Below are 20,871 nucleotides of genomic sequence, written 5' to 3' on the forward strand. Positions count from 1 at the left end.
TTTTTGGTAGAAGTCACCATTTGTAACTTACAAGTTCAGACCAATTAGCAGTCTGATCAGGACATTCATAAATAATCTTTGCTGAGAATTTACAATTAATAAAAATACATGCAGGGATCGAATGTAGAAATAAATAAAATGGTTGAGCTAGGAAAAAATGTTGAGCATTTTTAGTTGTATAAATAATAAAGATTCTGATGTATTATATATTCACTTTAATGGAATGAGGAAAGATGGTTCCCATTTTAATTAGTCCAGCAGACGAGTCAATCTTTTGCTGAAGTGTTCTTGGATCAAAAGGTTAATTAAGCATTATTCATTAGTATCCCATTTGGCAAGATGTAGTAAATACGTTAGTACAATTTTAATTCTTTGTCATCCCACAACAAAAAAAGTTGTGACAATTTTGATATTTTTCAGATTGGAATTTTGGGAACCACCACCCCTGTGCTTGCCGACTTACACTGGCTGCCACTTAAGCAATGCCTTGATTTTAAAATTCTCAGCCTTGTTTTTAAACCCCTCTGTGGCCTCGCCCTTCACTATCTCTGTAATCTCCTCCAACCCCATAACTCCCAAGATATCTACGCCCCTCTAATCCTGTTCTCTTGAGCATCCCTGGATTTTACTTGGTGCCTGTAACTCCAGCTACCTGGGCCCTAAAGTTGCTAAAACTCTTTAACCCTAAACCTCTCTGCTTTCAAAGCTACCTCCTTGACCATCTGCCTTAACATTTCCTTATGTGGCTCAGTGTTATATCTTACTTTGTATTTCCCTGTGATGAACCTTTGGACCCTTTTATAGTGTTAAAGGTGCTGTATAAATACAAGTTGTTGTTATTGACAAATCAGTTAACCATTCAAAGTTATTTTACACCTTGAATAATTATCACTTCTTACTCATTCTCTTTGATATCTGGAATAACTACGGGTTTTAATTTTTGTTTAGGAATTTTCGGTGTGCTAATTCAGCTCCGGCTTGATTATGTATTGCGCATTATTTATCTCTGTGCAGCAACTCCTTAATGCAATTTTTCTTAAATCTAGGCATGTAGTGAGGAAGGTTAATTCTGCAAACGACTTGTAATCCCATAAAAGTTCTCAATAGTTGTAGAATTGCAAAAGCTTTACTGTGAATTAACCGTACAATGCATTATGTGGTGTAAATTGGCAACTGTATTAAATTTAGCTGCAGTGACTAGTTGGAACTAATAATTTCCATAGTAACCATTTTTGCTTTTGTTTAGATTTTGTCCCCCCTGGTTTCAAAGGCTCAATTATCACAGACAATCCAGTCACGTTTAGCTAGCTGCAAGATTCTGGGAAAAGTTGCCAGGAAATTTGAATCTCATATGTAAGTGAAAATAATTTTTTGGTGCTTCTCTGGTAAGCACAAAGAGCTGATATGAATGCAACATAATATACCACGGGTCAGCTGTCATACTACTAATGAGTTCTCTGATATGCAAGAATAGATAGTTGGTATTCTAACAAAATTTGCACCAATATCGTATTCTTGCATGGATACACTGTCTTGATGTTTATTGCCTAGCAATTATGAATCAGTGCGTTACCTGTCTACAATTTAATCTGACTTTTATTGTCATTCATATGAACATCAGCAAAAAATATTTGTACAATTGGACTGCTACTCGGGGCCCGATTTTACCAAATCGGGTGCAAAATTGCAGTAAAGTTGGGCGTCGGGCCTATACCGTGATCTGCACCCGATTCCGAGCAGATCGCAGCTTTACTGACACCCGATTCGGGCGCGGGCCGAATCGGGCGGCCCGACGATTTAAATGCATTAGCATGCATTTAAATCGACTTGATGAACCGCGCGCCCAACCCTACCGCCAAATCCCACTTTACCGTCATCTGGCCCATTCCGCATCCGCGCTTTTAGCGACCTGCAGAATAAAAGTCCGAAGCGGATTTCTATTCTGCAGGGGAACCTCCGAAGCCCTCTCTGCCCTTGTGGAGTCACCATCCTCCTCGACCATTCTTCGCAGAACAACCCCCCCCCCCAACCCCGGGATCGGACCCCCCTGGGAGGCAGGTCCCCCTCGGCAGAGCACACCCCCAACCTACCTCGATCGCTGGTCTCCCTCCACCATCCTTCCGACCTGCAGTCCTTCGAGAGCCTGCAGCACCTTCTTGACCTTCCGCTGGCATCCGCCGGAGGAGGGGGGCGGGCTCAGATGGATCTCTGGTTGGGGGGAGGGGGGTGGGATGGACTTGGGAGAGTTTTGCAAACTGAAAATAATGTAGCATCTTCTTTGTGCTGCCTAATTATCTATGGGAAAGGTAATTAGACTACAGTGTCCTAGTGAGCAAGTAGTGACCTGTATAATACATTTGTGATCTGTAACTGGATTGTTGATGCTCAAATGTTCAGAGTCATGTGGTGAACTTGGAAGAATTGTCCCCGTGGTGGAACTTGGTTGGAAATAAGATTCAAGGAGATTACTAAATCTGGGAAATCAACCATAGTGAAAAGAAGTTTGTATTGGCAACTCTTCTCTCACATTCCATGGCAGATGTGCCCCTACTTATGAATGTGATTTGCATGGGCAATGTTGGGTGCAGCTAATCTGCCTCTGGAGCAGCCTTGGATCCTTTCTTTCATCTTGTTTTCATCTGAACATTGCACAGAATTAGAGGAATTCCCTTTGGAAGATAATGTCAAAATTATAATCGCAGGAACTAAAAACCTGACAGTGAAACATTTGGGAAAATATTTCAAAATATGGATGGGGGGATATATATTTTGAAATATTTTCCCAAATGTTTGACTGTCAGGCTTTTAGTTCCTGCGATTATAATTTTGACATTATCCTGGCTCATGGCTTCCGGGGCATCAACAATCCAGTTACAGATCGCAAATGTATTATACAGGTCACTAATTGCTCACTAGGACACTGTAGTTTAATTACCTTTCCCATAGATAATTAGGCAGCACAAAGAAGATGCTACATTATTTTCAGTTTGCAAGATTCTCCCAAGTCCATCCTCTCCCCCTCTCTGCTCTCTCTGCTGTTTTTTTCTTTCGCGCCTGGGCGCGCTGCTTTGGATTTTTTTTCGAACTGCGCGGTTCAAAGCTCCGATCGTTCTGGCAGCGCTAAGCCCCGCCCACTGCACGGATCGAACCGGAGCCGGCAAAAAGCGTAGCGTATGGGCGCGCTGCAAAGAGGATTCCGGGCTCGGATCTGCATTACGCCCGGATCCAGCCCTTAGACTCCAAATGGTAAAATAGGGCCCTCAGTTTAGTTAATTTCTTAAAACAAGTTAATGGCCACAAATACATTACAATTTCCTTCTCACCTCTAAAGTGATTTAAGCAACAATTTCAAGGTGTGAATTGATCATTAAATCTACATTATTGTATGCTATCTCTTTGCAATCCACAAGCGATTTATCCAAACATATCTAAATTTAGTACTCTATTTGCTATGTAATCCCTGCATTCTTGAATTATTTTGACAAATAAATATCTTTATCTCACTTTGAGGAGTTAATTAACATACCATTAACTTCTTTTGTGAGACCATTGATATATGAAGATAAAAATGGCTCCTAACATAGAGTCTTACAATGTTTATAAATGTAGGTATCCTAATGCAATGGCAAAAAATGCAGACTGTCAGCGTCCAGCATGGATCCAAATCTGGGTTAAACTATTCCCATAATCTACATTCCATCCCAGCCATTCCCAAGTGTGAACACTTCATTTTAGGATTCAGGTGACAATTAAATACCTGAAGCTTTATCAGAAACATTTCAATGAGGTAATGTGGGCACACTCAGTGCTTTTTAACCATAGTTAATTGCACTGAACCTTCGAGGATTGTGTTGATCTTTCTTTGACCGAGTCAAGAATTTTTCTTTTCTCGAGGCTATATGGATATATGCCATTTTTGTTTTGGTTTGTTTTATATTGCATATTGTAGTTATCCGTTATACAATGTTTTGCAATTTTGACATGATTTTAAACAAATAGAGTCCCCTTATTTTCTATAAATCTTTGATAGATTTTAAGAATGTACAGAAATCTTATTTGGAATTTGATTTATAACCTTCTTTTCTATGTTTCTGAAGAAGTATTACTATTACTATTAGTATTACTATTATTATTTTATTCAGAATTCCTTGCCGTCGCCTATAATCTAAGATGAAGTTTGGTTTAAAATAATTCTGAAAATAAAATTGGAGGAAATTGAGATATTTACTTGTAGCTAGTTAATAAAGTAACAAAGTATAAAGATGGGATTTTAAAAACAAATTTCAGTGGCAATCTGACTGACTACAACATGCAGAAGTGGTGATGCTTCGTGTTTGCAAGCTTAGACCAAATAATATTGCTGTGATATGTTTGCTGATAACCCCCAACTCTCCTCCTTCACTGTTCCTTCTTAACACCCCTGTGCTGTCGGACTGTATAAGTCTTGATAAGCTCAACATGTCCTCCATCACATCAAAGATCAAACCAATGCTGCCAAGTGAACTGTGGCTCTGCTTTTGTCTTCATCATGCTTCTAATGTAGCCATTAGTTCAGGCTGTATAAAATCTTGTTATTTGTTTGATCCAGGGCCAAACATACCTTGTCAGTTTGTTTCGCCCTCTATAATGTCATGAGCTCCACTGTTGCTGAAATCCTAATCCACGTTTTTGTCACAACTAGAATTCAAACTTATCTTTGCCGGGCTTTCCGCTTAACACCGTCCTTCCCAATTATTGCAGATGTTTTGTTCCCTGTCCCCCACAGACTTGAATTTAAAGTCTTCACCTGATCATTCGTGCCCCATCATTGCAATCTCCTCTGATATTCCATCCTCAGCCCTTGATCCTTGGACTTTGTACATTCCTGGGAGGGAACTTTTACCCATCTTGATCTTGATTTGTGGAATATCCTCCATAAATCTCTCCATCTTTCAGTCTATCTTTTCAGCCAAACCTTTGGCGAGCTCTTTACCCTTCAGCCATGACATAACAGCAGTTCATTCATCCCTTTTTGTTTGTATCCTGTCTGCTTTGGTCTATGTGCTATGTTAAAGACACTCTATAAATTCAATTTATTCTTGTAGACTGGTGTCAGCAATAATTATATGGGCTTTTTCATAGTCTTTTCTGTTTTCGAATGATGTGTTTGCTTGTAGACGTGCTGCAATTCATTTCCTTGGTTTTAGCTGGAATATGAAATAAAGCATTTCATGGTGGAAGTGGTTCCATTCCATTGACTAAAGAATGCGATAAACCCTGATATCACTGCTTGTAAATTGCTGCTTTATAAATCAACCTCCCCCTCTTTGCCTCTGCCTCTCTCTTGCACATATTTTCGATGCTTCTATGTATAGGAATAGAAGATTTCTCGAGATTAGGATAATATTGATACTGTCGTTTCTATCACTTTAACTTTGATGTTTCCATAATCCTATATGTTCTAAAACAGTACATTTCAGCTATGTCTTATTTTAGATTTATTAGAAATAGGCAAAAAAATACATAAACAGCTATATTGTCTCTGCAGAATAAAACGAGATATTCTGCCTCTAGTGAAATCACTTTGCCAAGATGTAGAATATGAAGTTCGCTCCTGTATGTGTCGTCAACTGGAATTCATAGCACAAGGAATTGGGTAAATATCATAAGTTGTATCTTAAGCCTATGTAAAGAAAACCTTTGTTTAAGTGAAATAAGAATGTTATATCTTAGATAAAACCATAAATACTGCAATCTTCTGAGCAACCTAGAAATTAATTAAGCAAATAATTGATTGGACTAGACAACTCTGTGCCAGGTTACAGGAAGGAAAATAACAGAAGGAGTTTTTAATTAATGCTTTGTAGCATTACTGCTATAAAGAAGGTGTTGAGTCCTGACTCTACAAAACCGAACCGGTCAAGGTGAAATTTGCTGCATACATATTCAGCTTACATAATATTAGCAAATTGTGCATTGAAGACTTTTTAAAATGATATAGTTTCCTTAACACTTGGATCAAATTTATTAATTATGTTTTGTGTGTAGCATTTTCAGTTTTATATTTAAAAGCAGCTTGCCAACTGAATTCAATTGTTTATTTTACAGTGCTAATTACACTTATAAATCCATAAAATATAGACAGCTTTTATAGTTGAATAGTATGCTGGAATGTAATATAGTCTATATTTCTGGAATTGCAATGATCTAACCTTGATGCCATTCAGCTAGAGATGGTTGGGTGAATTTTGACTTTTGGTTTAAATTTGGCTTTGAAGGTTTCAAAGTTGGAAACTGAGTATTTTGAAATTGTGATGCAGCGACTTCTTGGAGTACGTGAAATTATTCTGTAATCTTAGACAACTGATCTTAATACATACATCACTAATATAAGGTTGCATATTCCTTTCTTAAAAAGTGGGATTAAATCCAAGTGCTTTGGATTTAGTTTAAGATTCAGCTGCCATTCATTCTTGATGCTCCATAAACCTTCTCTATAATTAGGTCTCATGCTTTACATTTTATTCAACCATGACTTCCCTGTGTAAACTTACTAATTTCTAGGCAATTGATAGGATTTATGTTCAGGTTACATTGACAGGAATTGAAAGAAGACTATTAGAATTTGTAAGACAAGTAGGGCATTCTGCATCAGTGGGACTGGCTTTGATCTTTTAATCCAAATTGGTTTTTATTTTTCTATATACAGGGTTGAACAGACTAAAAGTGCAATACTTCCTGAATTGGTAGAGTTGGCTAAGGATGAAGGGAGTAGTGTACGCATTGCTGCATTCGACACCATTGTTAATCTGCTTGTGATGTTTGATAGTGGTAAGTTTCCCAGCAGTAACAGCTTATTTGGTCAGTGAATTCAAGTACATAATAAATTGTAAATGTTGCCGATTGGTGATTAAATGGGAACATTCTAGCCTAATAATGTGTTGACAGATTTTAAGTGAAATCATTAAGTTAAGACGATGGTTTCTATGATGCAGTCTGCCGATTGGATAGAACTTAATCACATTGTTTTATTATCTTAACTATAAGCTTGTGAAATACTTGAGTTTCAAAATATACTTCCAAGTGAATGCTATGAGGTCTACCAATATTATATACCACATTATTTGCATCATTTAAAAATTACCACGACCCATGCAGAAGAGAAACTATTGAAAATACACCTTCCCATGACATCACTGATGAAGTAAACAAAATGCTGAAATAAACCTCAGAATCCTTGTCAAACTGGAATTGTATTATTTTAAAATACTTCACTTTGTAATGACCAAACTTGCTTTGTCTTCCATTTTGTGAAGGCCAAGTTTATCTGCAATGCAAACAAATATTCATTTGATTCCCAACGTGTTTGCTGCCTGAAGAGTGGACTCTTCATTGTAATGAATTGTGATTGAGTCAAAGATTGTGGGCAGAATTTTCCCATCCCACCCGCCACAAGATCGTAACGGGTGGGACACGGACCATGCAAAGGCCCATTGATCTCTGGCGGGATTTTCCAGTCTTGGGGAGAGCGCAGCTGGAAAATCCCAGCTTGGGTGTCTGTACGTGTGCTCGTGTGTCTGTGCATGTGCGTGTCACCTGTGTGTATGAGAATGAAAGATTACCATCAGGCTCCCACAGGGGCCAGGGAAAATAGGGGCAAACACTCTGAGGGGATTCGAGTTAACTATGAAAGAGAGCGATTAGGCAAGGGGTATAGCCCACTTGAGTCTTTGTTATAATGAGCCTCAGGATTCTTTGATTTGGGAATTGAGAATGGACTTGGTCTTGACCAACCCGGAGTTAATTAATTTGGGTAATTTAGTATCTCAAAAAAAACTTGCAACCCAAAATAATGAGCATGCAGGATCTCATATGTTTTTCCAAATGGAAAGCATGCTTGCTTCAGTTTAGGCAATTCATAACTGCTAACTAGTAAGTAGTAGGGAGAAACAAAACACCTGTATGGCTTAAAAAAGCATTCCTGAGCTCTAAAAGATCATTGCTTTCATTCAGTCAAAAGGTCTTGTGTGAGAGTAGGCAAGCAGTCATTTCACTATTCTATGAAGCCAGAGAGCAGATCGTATGAAACAAGTAAACTTAAATATTGTAGCTTTTTTTTAAAGTTTAAAGCTAACAGGCTTTTTTTTCCCCCCAAGTGTCTGAAAAAGCTCAGTGCAGGTTGGCAATAAATTTAACTGGCATAGTTTGTTTCAAAATACATAATCCTCAGCATCAAATGTTCTACCATATATATAAGACTAATGCATTAAAGTTCAAAGTACTTAACAAAGTCAGGCATTAGCATGACAACTTCTAAGACTTGTCGAATTTTCTTCTCTCAAAATTCCAACATTTGTTTTCTTTGAACCTGAAACTCACGGCATATCTTTTAATCTTCCATTCCTTCTCATTGATTGGAATGCATATTGAGTCAAAAGTCAGCAAAAACCCCAATCACGGTCAATTTAACATTCTCTTTATTGCCCCTCTCAGAGTTGAGCTATTCAACTCCAGTCCAAAATGGTAGTGTTTCCCGGGTTCCCTAGTAGGGGCAGCACGGTGGCATAGTGCCTCATAGCGCCAGGGATCCGAGTATAATTCCCGACTTAGGTCACTCTCTGTGCAGAGTTTGCACGTTCTCCCTGTGTCTGCGTGAGTTTCCACCGGGTGCTCTGGTTTCCTCCCACAATCCAAAGATGTGCTGGTTAGGTGCATTGGCCATGCCAAATTGTCTCTCAGTGTGCCCGAACAGGCGCCGGAGTGTGGCGACAAGGGGATTTTCACAGTAACTTCATTGCAGTGTTAATGTAAGCCTACTTGTGACTAATAAATAATAAAAGTTTTATAGAATTCAATTTTCAGCTAGTTAATTCATCCTTAAAACAATTTTTTAATGATTTAAACACCAGGAACAAACAGACATTTTTTCTTGCTCTTCAATTTTGGATTCCTCAGGAAGTCAGTGATGCATGAGCTGTGCTCTTTGTACTTTGAGTCCTGAAGATTCTTCAGATAAGGAAAACAATATTGACCACGCTCCTTAAGATCCAAATATTGGATCTATTGGTGCTAGGTATCTTTTGACCTCTAGCTCCTCCTCACAAGTCAGATCCATTGCCCCAGAATGACAGTTAAATGATGCTTCCTTTTAGGACCTTCTGCAGATGGTTCAGTTCTTGAGAGCAGCAGGAATTAACCTCCAGAGGAAATTAAGGTCTTTTTCCTTCAGTGGTGGGTACATGCTTGACGTTCAGAATATATTTCACTTCAATGACGCACAACACCAAATTGTAACACTGAATTTATGGTGACTGAATCACTTTACGTCACAAAGTTGTTAGACATTCTAGCTTTATTTGCAACAGTTTTGACTGGAGACCAACGACAACAAAGTAGTTAATTTAGTAGCTTTTCTGGATCCTACTCCATTGTGAATAGAAAGTCAATAGATTTTTAAGCAGTTGCACGAATAGGGAAGTTCATACAAATGTCACGTGATTTCTGAGTGTATGGAACTCCTGAGAAAGAGTGGAAAAATTGTTGTTCTAAGGTTTATGAAGGATGAGCACATAGAATGCTAAAGGGCTCATATCCATTAGCATGACCTGTTGAAAAATATTAACATGAACTAAAATTAATAGTAGGTAGTGCTGTGTTTGAAATAGTACCTGTTTTATCGGTCTGAAGATGGACAAGCTTAATTTATCCCAAAGATAAAAGCAAGTTGCTGCACATGCTGGAATCTGAAACAAAAACTCTGAGGAAGGGCCATCTAGACTCGAAATGTTGGATCTACTCTCTCGCCACAGATGCTGTCAGACCTGCCGAGATTTTCCAGCATTCTGTTTTTGTTGTTAATTTATCCCACTGATACCTAACATTGACTCAGAGTCAGGAGCTATCTGTACACGGATTCCCTAATAAATTTGATGTTTGAATTGGCATGAATTGTGGTAACATAACACTCGATTACAATTGAATACTGTTGACCATTTTCTGTTTCAGTGCTTTCAAAAGTGAAAATAAGGTCTTTTACAGAAATCTATGTTCTCTCTTGTGCACCAAGGAATGTTGATACCTTTCTATATTTTATTATAGCATCTTTAATGTGAAAAAAGTACCTCAAAACATTTTAGAGAGGAGTCATCAAATAAAATGAATGACATTAAGTAATGCTGAAGCAAACCATCTGATACTTGACAGCATCATGAAATGAAGTATTTTTTTCTTAAAAGCAGATCTCAACATTTTCTCGCAAAACACTTCAAATTGGAGGTTTGAAGTATTAATTTCCCATTTAAAACCCAAACGCACAGTTAACTCTTGACATTCGTGCAGTTTTTGTATAGGATTATCCATTTTCCTCTACTTTTTTCAAGTCAGTAATAATTTTTTCTGTGATTATCTTGTCAGATGACCGCACCCAAATTATATTTCCCTTGGTGATGATGTTCTGTGAGAAATCATTCAAAGCAGATGAGACTATCCTTGCACCATTGTCACATCAACTAGGAAAGCTCTGTCATGGTCTCTCAGGTAAATTTTGTAAGTTTTGTTTTTGATTTCTTAACTCCAATACTTTTAAAACATGTAAAGCTAAATGGAAAGTTTTTGTATTCTCTTTGCTTCCTTTCTGCCTGTCTGCGTTTTGTTAATTTTTAATGACTTGCTTCACTGTTTCCTATTGTCCTTGTTCACCGATCTTCCAACAACAAAGGAACTGCAAAACATTTACCAGTATTGTACAACGCTGTGTAACAACCTCAGGAAAGATACATTGGCTTTGGAAGGAATCCACAGGAATATAAACAAGTTTATGAAGCCTGCTGTCTTAATTTAACCCTCTGAGCCCTGATATCAGCCAGGTGAATTTGCACTGTGCTCCCTCCAAGGCCAATATGTCCTTCATAAGGCGCGGTGCTCAAGTGTTTGAGTACTCTCCTTCCAGGCTTAACTTGGTCTTTTTTTTACAGAGTGGCATTTATTTGTAAACTTGGCGTTTAGCACATCTTTAAAAAAATATTGTTGGAATGTCAATTGATCTTTTCTTAGATTTGTTCGGATTTAGACCATACGAACCATTGTTTTATACCTTTGGTTTTTAAAAAAAAATCCTCTGTTGACTGTTTTGCACCCACCCCCCCAATCCCAATGCACATCGTATAGGCAGGTACCTGCTTATTGTATCTGACTTAGGCTCTATGCAACTGAAGCATTACATTCTCCCCATTATAATCCAGCTCCCTTAACATTAAGGCCAACATCCCAATTATCTTTTCAATTTTTTTTCTTGTAGCTGTATAATACTTTTACAAGATTTGTATACTTGGACTGCAAAATCACACATTCATCAAAATTATGCCAGGATTTAACAAGGTTAAGTTTATGAGGACTTGCTGCATAAACACAGTTTGTATTCCTTTAAGTTTATAAGGTTGCAAGGGAGAGGAGATGAATCTAATTGAGATATTTAAAATGATAAGAAATTCATTAAGAGTAGATAAAAATAAACTATTTCATCTAGTGGGAGAATTCATAATAAAGAGGTATAATTTTCAAATTTACAACAAGGGCATTTAAGACTAAATTAGAAAACATATTTTCCCCCAGTTGCAGTGAAAATATGGATTTTCTGTTCCCTCCCCTCAGTCCCGCCCTCCCCACATCTACCCCCAAAAATGGCCCTGGATTCTGGGTTTTCCATTGCACCCATGACGATTGCGGTGGTGAGTGGGACTGGAAAATTTACCCCGTAGACTTATAGCATATCCCTGGGAAATTATTATTGCAATGTTAATTGACCCTTCGTTTGATTTTTTTTGGGGTGTTTAAATGGATCCTTCCTTAAATTATTTTTGATTTAAACCATCAATACTGTGTGATTTCTTTAGTACTATTTGGTTTTCTTTTTTAGAAAAACAATGCTCTGTTTTGCACCCGCCTCTGTTGCTTCTGTAATTCCATCACCCATTACCTCTGAAAACCAAGGCAGATACTTGCATGTTTTTTCCGCCATTCCATATCTCCACCACAAACTTGTCTTATTTTAACTCTGCCTTACTGTGCTGTGGCGATCCTCTGAATATACAAAGCTTTCGTACTGACCCTAATTTTTTGCTATACTCTGTATTAACCATTTTCAGTCTCCTCCTTAGCCTTTTAATCTCCTTTTTGTAGCGTTCCTTGTTTTGTAGTATGTTCTAGGTATTTTATTATCTCCCTGTAAAAATGCTAAGTATTTCTATTTTTAATTTCAGATTTGATCTAAACTCCCCTTTCATGCATGGGGCCTCAGCATTCACATTACTTTTTTTCTTATCAGTATATGCTTAGATTTTTTTCTTTAATCTTTATAAGTATTTCTATTTTCTGGTGTCTGTATTGGTTAATTAATGCCCCTTTCTTTTAATATGACTTGTAATCCCATTATAATTTGCGTTCTTAGATTAAGCTTTAAAACCTTTTTTTCTTTTCTGTTCTTGCATTGAACCTAATTATATTGTGGTCCTACCTCCCAAATGTTTCTTTCTTATAAGTCACTTACTTAATTCTGGGTAATGAAGTGGACATGTCAAGTATTTCTTCCTTCCTGTTGAAACGCTAACATACTGACTGAAACAACGCTGCTCTTCTCTCTGCAAGCCAGTCCCTCCTTATCCACACTTATGTTTGGGCAATTCAAAAATTATGTGCCTCTAATTAGGCTACAAACTAATCTGCTTGATTTCGCTCTCATTGTTTGGCAGTCCATAATAAACTTAGTTACCAATCCATCTAATCCCAATCAAAGCAGGTTCTGTTTGGACCTCTTCTTAAAAAAAACTTTTTGCTCTCTCATGCGTGCACTAGTAGGATGATCCTCTGATGGAAATTTTGGACCAAAGTTGCTATGATGAGCCCTTTTTAATAATGCTTCATGTGATCAGATCAAAACAATTTAAGCATTTGGAGAAAGGGTTCACATGGATAGAGAATCAATATATGAAGCATTGGAGAGGGCCTGAATCTGGCGTGCATTGTGGAGAGGGGATTAACTGGAGTTGTAGGTTGACCAGAGTTCATCCTATCCTGTATGCAAGGGGAGAATGAATGCAGTATACTTGGTGTCCAAGATCTTGTACACATTGTGATGGAGAGAAACTAAGGGGCAGTGTACGTGTGCGATAGAGAGACTGAGAGAGCAGAAGCTGTGCAAAGGTTGGGGATGACGACTGGATTGATTTAGTGAAGCATAAGCTGGTGTGTGCTGAAGGAGAGAAGCTATGGCCAGAACTTTACGATCATTTAAATGGGCTCTCACTTGACCCAAAATCACATGCAAAGACGTCAGGCGCACATCCTGATGTTGTCATGCTCGTGTGCAACATCATGGTTGGCAGGCACGGGGGGGAGTTGGAAGTGCACCCGGCGACAATTGAATGGACAGTTAAGCCCATTAACAACCTAATTGATTTGTAGTAGGAGGTGCAGGGCCAGCAGGGAATGCAAGACAGAACGGACAGAGAATCTTGGCAGAGTATACGGCAATTTAGCTACCTCAACATGTTGCAAGTTCAGTGCTGCAGGAGGCTCCGCCTCTCTAGGGACACCTTGACATTAATGTGCCAGAAGATTAGGCCGGAGATCATCTCCAACTGTGAGGGTGGATACAAAGTGTCAATGACTCTGAAGTTCACGGTAGCCTGCAACCTTTTTGCATCCAGATCTTTCCAGACGTCAGTGGGGAATCTGTGTGGGGTGTCCCAATCAGATGCCCACAGCTACGTCACGCTCATCACTGCTCTGTTCAGATAAGTCCTCTCATTCCAGGCTGAGCGAGCCAGAGGCTTCGCAGCTATTGCTGGGTTCTCCTGCATCCAGTGTGTCATAGACTGCACTCGTGGTCACCAAGGAGGCAGCAAGTCAGCTGTGTCCCTTTGTGAATAGAAAGAGTTAATTTTCTGTGAACATACAAATAGCATGCGACCACAATATCCAGATTCTGCAAATCTTTGCAAGATACCCTGACTGTTCCCATGATGCAGACATCCTGCAACACTCCCAGGTGTTGAGGCTGTTTGTGGCTCCAGCCCAGTTGGCTGGCTGCTGGGTAACAAAAGATATCCCTTGAAAAGGTGGTCCGTGATGTCACTCTGGCACCCAAGGACAGAGGTGGAAGGGAGGTTCAAAAGGAATCAGGCCTCCACAAGGGCAGTGATTGAGAGGCCCATTGGAATGCTGATGGTGAGGTCCAGATGCCCGCACCAATCAGACGGAGCACTGCAATATCCTCCAGAGCGCATGTTGCTTATAATTGTTGTCTGCTGTGCTCTGCACCATCTGGCCCACTGGAGGGTGACGATAGTGAGGCAGCACCACAGAGGATGACTCTAGTAATGGATCTGATGAGGACCCTGGGAAGGCACAGGATGAGGACATGGAGGCAAATATCAGGAACTGTCAGGGAGGCAGGGGCGCCTGAATGCAACTCACCTTCAGCTAGGCTGCCGTGGCATGGCTTCGACTTCATACCAAGGGCATCACCTGAACAAACATTTCTGAGGGAGCATTCCTATTAACCCCAATGTCGAATCACAACCTCTGTAATAAAATTGGCAGCCCCAACTCATAAGCCACTGCAGTGTCACATACAAAATGTGTGCAAAATTCAGGCCCGTAAGAGTGTTTAAGAGTGGAAGCAAAATGTGCATGTCGAATTAGAAAATTGGTGGAGTGTGTGTTGGAGGGATACAGAGAGTGATAATCATGGGAAAATGGTGGAATAATAGAACTTAGTGTTATGGAGAAATCTAATGTGTGTAGGAGGGATATAGAGTGTGATTAAAAATGTTGAAATAATAGAACCTGTTGTTATGGAGAAATCTAATGGTTAAATGTAAGATGGATAGGTTAGGACCAGGTTTGGAGATACCATTAGCAGTCTCTGTCGCTAAATGTTATGGACTGTTTTCAATCATTATCTTTCTTTCCCTTTAGGGAATTTAACTGATGAACAACATTTGTGGTTTTTGGATTTCTACAAGAAATTTAGTACATTAGGCTTACAACATGAAAACGGTCAAAGTGATCACACAACTCAATTCTATGCAGCAGATATGGATGCAAAATATGTGTCTGTCAGACAGAATTGTGCCTACAACTTGCCAGTAAGTACTGACCATAAAATGCTGATGTTAACCTGTAGATTTGTTTCGTGTTACACTACTTAGTTTGTCACAAAGTACAGACAGTTTAATAACTCTAGTGTTATAAGTATTCTCCATTTGTACATGGGAAATGTCGCTTCCTGTATCAGTCTCCATGATGTGTTCCTGGCTGCTTTTCTTCTGCTTCTGTTCTTTCTCTTTCTCATCTCTTAATTTCCTACCAGAATGTTTTCTTCATTCCTTGTCATCCTCTTTTATGTCTCATTTTCTTTCCTTGTGGTTCGGAGGTGCTGACTAGCGTGACAAGGTGGGAAGGAGCCTGCATTTTGAGTAGAATTTACTGGGATGATGTGGTCCCTAGCAGTACCCTTCTCATCTATTCTTCCTTATTTCCTGCCTCCCCCCTTAGGAAAAGGAAGGGGAAAAGAGAAAGGGATATGGGAGAGGCAAGAAGGGCAGTGAGGGAATTGCATGCAGAATGTTGCAAAGTATAGGAAAGGGACAGAGGGAGGAGAACCATTTTAGGAATATATGAAATAACTTTTAATTGAACATTTATTTTTAATGTTTGTGAAATTATCCTCTTCCTATTTCTAATTGTGCTTTTTATCAGGGAGGGATGTGGGAGTCTGGATTATGACTATAGACTATATGTAACTGTTGGAGTAGACAATAGGCTCCTTCATGATCAGGGCATGTAGCAGTTCTGATTCAGAATGGGCTGCTTTTTTGCTCAATATTTGGCAAGGACCGGTGGGTAATGAGACTGTCGTCACGGCCTACCTAATTTAGTCAACAGGTGTGAAGAGGCCCTGACAAACTCAGTAAGCAAAGTTGTGGGAAAGAGACCAGAGTATGAATAACCTTAAAGCCAAGTCACGTGATAACCCCCTGTGCAACACGACCCAAACATTATTGAACCTCGGCAATAATTTAAAATTCTCCCTCACAATTAACTCCATGAAGAAAAAATTGACAATTTATGCTGTACAGCTAACCAATAGATTGGATGTAGAAATGTGAAATGACCTCTTCTGCCAAAAAGCAGGGAGAAGTAGCTACATTTTAAGCAAGTAGTTTTCATTATAAATATGGACAGTACAATTAATACATTGGAAAAGTTGATGATGGGAATTAGAGTTTTGTAGGGTAGGGGACACATACTGGAATAAGATGTATAGCAATTAAATATTAAAATGACATCAAAATAAGGACAGAATACATGACTCCAAAATGAAGGTTGAATTACCTAAAAGCATCCTGAACATTCTTCAAGCCCACTTCACCACAATACTGCATTTGCTAAGACTCCCTATGTACAATAACACGTATAAAACACCTCTAAATGAAAAAATGTGGCAAACTCTTTAGACAAAAGAGGAGCTATGAGGAAGGGTGACAAGAAGTTTGGTCAAGAGGTGGAATATAAGGAGGATCTTCAAGAAAGAGAGGAAAGTGGATAGACAGAGGTTTTAGGAGAGGGAATTCCGTTGTGGCCTATGTCAGCTGAAGGTACTGCTGCCAACAGTTGGGCAAAAGAAAGGGGAAATGCACAAAAGAAAGAATAGTGTTTGGATGAGCTTGCAGCAGGTTAGAGAAAGAGAGAGTGTATTGAGGCCATTAAGAAATTTAAACAAAATTTAATGCTGAAATTTAAAGGATTGTACAGGCTTCATTACGTCAACTTGCATCTGAATTTGTTACTAAATTTGAATTTGTTGTAAAATAATCCAGACTACATAGCTTGTACAATTATTCAATCCCAAATAAATGCATCACTTCAGGATACATTTAAGATCATAAGACCTAGGAGCAGAATTAGGCCACTCGGCCCATCGAATCTGCTCCCCCATTCGATCATGGCTGATTTTTTTTTTCTCATCCCCATTCTCCTGCCTTTTCCCCATAATCCCTGATCCCCTTATTAGTCAAGAACCTATCTATCTCTATTTAAAGACACTCAATGACCTGGCCTCCACAGCCTTCTGCAGCAAAGAGTTCCACAGATTCACCACTCTCTGGCTGAAGAAATTTGTTTTAGCTTGGCTTAATTTTGTGTTTTTTTTCATCACAGGCCATGATACTTTTTGTGGATCCTAAATGTTTCTACTCAGAACTTTATCCCACTTTTTCAACCCTCTGTCATGATCCTGAAACCCTTGTCCGACGAACTGTTGCCACTGGCTTCCATGAAGTAAGTGTTTTTGAGTAATTCTTCCCAGTTTTGTTTTGTAGTTCAGTCTGATGGGTACAGAATGATATACGTATGAAGTGACATAGGCAGTCGTCTAAAATCAAAATGAAGCTTATTACTCCTATTGAAGTGGGAAAGTAGTCACTTTGCTTCTGTATTTGCTCATTGGTCAATGTTGGGAAAGGATTAGCTAGGATAATCTGCTAACACTCGTCATCAATGGCAATAGCATGTATAATAGCCCCTTGGGCACCTACACCAGGTGCCCATACCCAGTTTCTGCAGCAGTGGGGAAAAAACAAGAAGGAATAAAGTTATTTGAATGTTACCGACTCCTGTTAGCACTCACCCAATATAATATTTTCAGCATAAACTCAGCCGGGTGAGTGCCTTACTTCTTCAGTTTTTGTTTTTGATCAGTTATAGTAGTATGCTTCACTGCTCTACCTATTGTTATCTAAATGACTGCAACTCTTAAATTTCTCTGGATCTGGGACAAATTGGCAAACCCCAACTTATTGGCAAGTGATTTTCCAGTTTCTGTAGTGAATAATTTCAAACTCCTTTGTACTTGCTGCAAAACAACTTTTTCATGTTGGACAGAGACAAACAATGTTTGCTTCACGTGAACCTACAACGCACAATGTAACACTAATTACTTCCTACTTGAATAGATGGAAGCAATTGTTCCGAAAATAAAGTAGTTACCTCTTGAAGCTTGCAAGGCCAGGGAGTAGTTCAGAATCAAAAGGGAAAATAAAACACTCACTCTCAAAGCTAATGCTTTAGACATCGAAATGTTGTTGCTTAGAGACACGGAGCAGAGTACAGTGACTTGACACTGGAAATTTCGAGATAATTATAGCATATACCTGGCACCAAAGATGCAACAAATCTGACTGACGCAAAGCTAATAGAGTTATTGTGGATAGACTGCAGGGGCAAACGGGTCATTTGGAAAATCAGTAAATTTGAATGCTTCATAACGTTTTATATCTTAAGTCTTATTATTAGCTGGAAGGCATTTGAATATGGCACACCAGTAAAAACCCCTTTCCATCCACAACCTTTGTTCTTTGTTCTAAGTGATATTGCTCATTTATTGACCGAATTCACGTGACTTTCATTCTATGGGCGGGATTTTACGGCCTCGCTTGTCCCGAAACCGTATAACCCTGTCCGAGGTCCTTTCCATGATCCACCCCTCACCCACTCCGATTCCCATGGCGGGCAGGGTGGTAAAATTCCAGCCCATACCTCAGAAAACTAAAGAAATAGCTTAAAAGCAAAATGATGTGGAGATGCCGGCATTGGACTGAGGTAAACACAGTAAGAAGTCTCACAACACCAGGTTAAAGTCCAACAGGTTTATTTGGTAGCAAAATTCACTAGCTTTCGGAGCGCTTCTCCTTCGTCAGGTAAGTGGGGAGTTCTGTTCACAAGCAGGGCATATAAAGACACAAAAGTCACTTGATATGAAACAGAAAAAACAGCCGAGCATGTTACAGATGGAAAATACTATGGACTCCAACAACATCCCAGCAGTAGTGCTGAAGACTTGTGCTCTGAAACTAGCCACATAGAATAGAATCATAGGATCCCTACAGTGCAGAAGGAGGCCATTCGGCCCATCGAGTCTGCACCGACCACAATCCCACCCAGGCCCTACCCCCACATATTTACCCGCTAATCCCTCTAACCTACGCATCCCAGGACACTAAGGGGCAATTTTTAACCTGGCCAATCAATCTAACCCGCACATCTTTTGGACTGTGGGAGGAAACCAGAGCACCCGGAGGAAACCCACGCAGACACGAGGAGAATGTGCAAACTCCACACAGACAGTGACCCGAGCTGGGAATCGAACCCGGGACCCTGGAGCTGTGAAGCAGCAGTGCTAACCACTGTGCCACCGTGCCACCCCTCTCAAGTTGTTCTTGTACAGCTACAACACTTGCATCTGCCTGACAAAGTCAGATATGACCAAAGTATGTCCTGTTCATACAAAAGCAGGACAAATCCATCTAGCCAATTACTGCCTCATTAGCCTACTTTTAATTATCAACAGACTAGTGGCCGATGTCATCAACCATTCTACAATGTGGCACTTACTCGCCAATAACCTGCACGCTGAAGTATATCAGAATCACTGGGCTCCAGACCTCATTTCAACCTTGGTGCAAACATAACCAAATTCCAGAAGTGAATGCAGCAAGGCAGCATTTGCCCAATTGTGGCATCTGATTGCCCTTTGGTAGTTAGGTCATTTTTAACCAGATGAATCTCTCAGACCAGAAAGACGTAAGGTCTATCCAATCCATACTTGCAATAATCTACTTGTTGATTTCTGCTGGATGTTTGTGTGCGTGCGCATATAGCTATGTAAGGATCAAGTTCACTTGCGATGTTGCGTGCAACTGAGCTTGTAACTCTCACTATTGAGAGTCACGCCTGAATATTGTCTGTTTGGACAAGGTGCCAGAGGGTACTCATTGTACTCATTGAATTAGACACCAGCAACAAAAAAATCATGCATTCAATAAGGAGTGAGTGAAAGGAAGAAGAAATGGGAAGTGGAAGGAAAGGAAAGTGTAGGGAGGGAATTGCAGAGCATAGGACCGAGATGGCTGAAGGCACAATGTCGTTGGTGGCGTGACGATTTCAGGATGCACAAAAGGCCAGATTTGGAGGAATGGAAGGTTGTAGGACCGAAGGTTACAGATTTAGGGCTGGACAAGGACAACAAGTAAGGTTTTGTAATTGATCAAAACTCAATTACTGGCAGGTTCCTTTGGTTTTAGAAATGTTTGCCTTTTCTGGTACAAAATTGTATTTTTTTATTACTGAATATTTGAAATGGAATTAAGGAAATCTAAAACTCTATGGAATATTCCTTCATTCATAGTAAATTTTGTATGAATTAAATCATTGGAAAGCCTGTTTTTATTTTGGTGCAAATGTTTTGCTATAGTTCTCGAACTATTTTGTTGTATAGTTGATCAATTCATTCCTTACTAGAGTGTCATGTTCTTCAAGTGGGTCGATATATAAAGTTTTATGCATTTTATACCTGTAGGTCATTAAGCTGCTAGGCTCCAGTGTTCACATAGTTCACAAAGAACTGATTGCGCTTTTACAAGATGAATCACTAGAGGTAAGGCAAATAACGTATCATCAGCTTTGACCGAAGGAATTGTTTAATTCTTTGTCATTTTCAAGGATTTTTTGGTTTTAGAATAAAAGTCTTACAAATTTTGTCAGTTTTTTTTCACCTTTTAATTTTGTTTCCTTCTACCACTGCTACAAACTCCATACATGATTTGTGCCTTGTCTTCGTTGGCAAACTCATTGACCCCACGCTATAATCATCAACCTATCCCTCCCATGCATTGACATTTTTGTTCAGCACTATGAAGTTTCCTAGTTATCGACTTTCACAACCATTTATTTTTCTTAATTGTATGGTGTAATTTGAAGCCTGCTCCAGATTCAGCACAATGGTTAAGGAAGAAGGAAAGGACTTGCATATATAAAGCACCTTTCATACCTCCC

At 39.4% G+C, this 20,871-nt stretch overlaps 1 protein-coding gene across 1 annotated transcript in view; it reads left to right on the top strand.

Moving 5' to 3' along the window:
• The window catches only part of ppp4r4 (protein phosphatase 4, regulatory subunit 4), a 72,175-nt gene that overhangs the window by 11,270 nt on the left and 40,034 nt on the right, over positions 1–20,871 (top strand). The window contains exons 3-9 of the mRNA XM_078234289.1: positions 1,247–1,353; positions 5,528–5,635; positions 6,689–6,810; positions 10,393–10,515; positions 14,956–15,125; positions 17,200–17,319; positions 20,396–20,473. Coding sequence (XP_078090415.1) covers positions 1,247–1,353; positions 5,528–5,635; positions 6,689–6,810; positions 10,393–10,515; positions 14,956–15,125; positions 17,200–17,319; positions 20,396–20,473 — 828 coding nt within the window. The remainder of the gene's footprint in view (positions 1–1,246; positions 1,354–5,527; positions 5,636–6,688; positions 6,811–10,392; positions 10,516–14,955; positions 15,126–17,199; positions 17,320–20,395; positions 20,474–20,871) is intronic.

This window comes from Mustelus asterias, chromosome 18 (genome assembly GCF_964213995.1).
Source record: "Mustelus asterias chromosome 18, sMusAst1.hap1.1, whole genome shotgun sequence".
In the NCBI taxonomy this organism is placed as follows: Eukaryota; Metazoa; Chordata; class Chondrichthyes; order Carcharhiniformes; family Triakidae; genus Mustelus; species Mustelus asterias.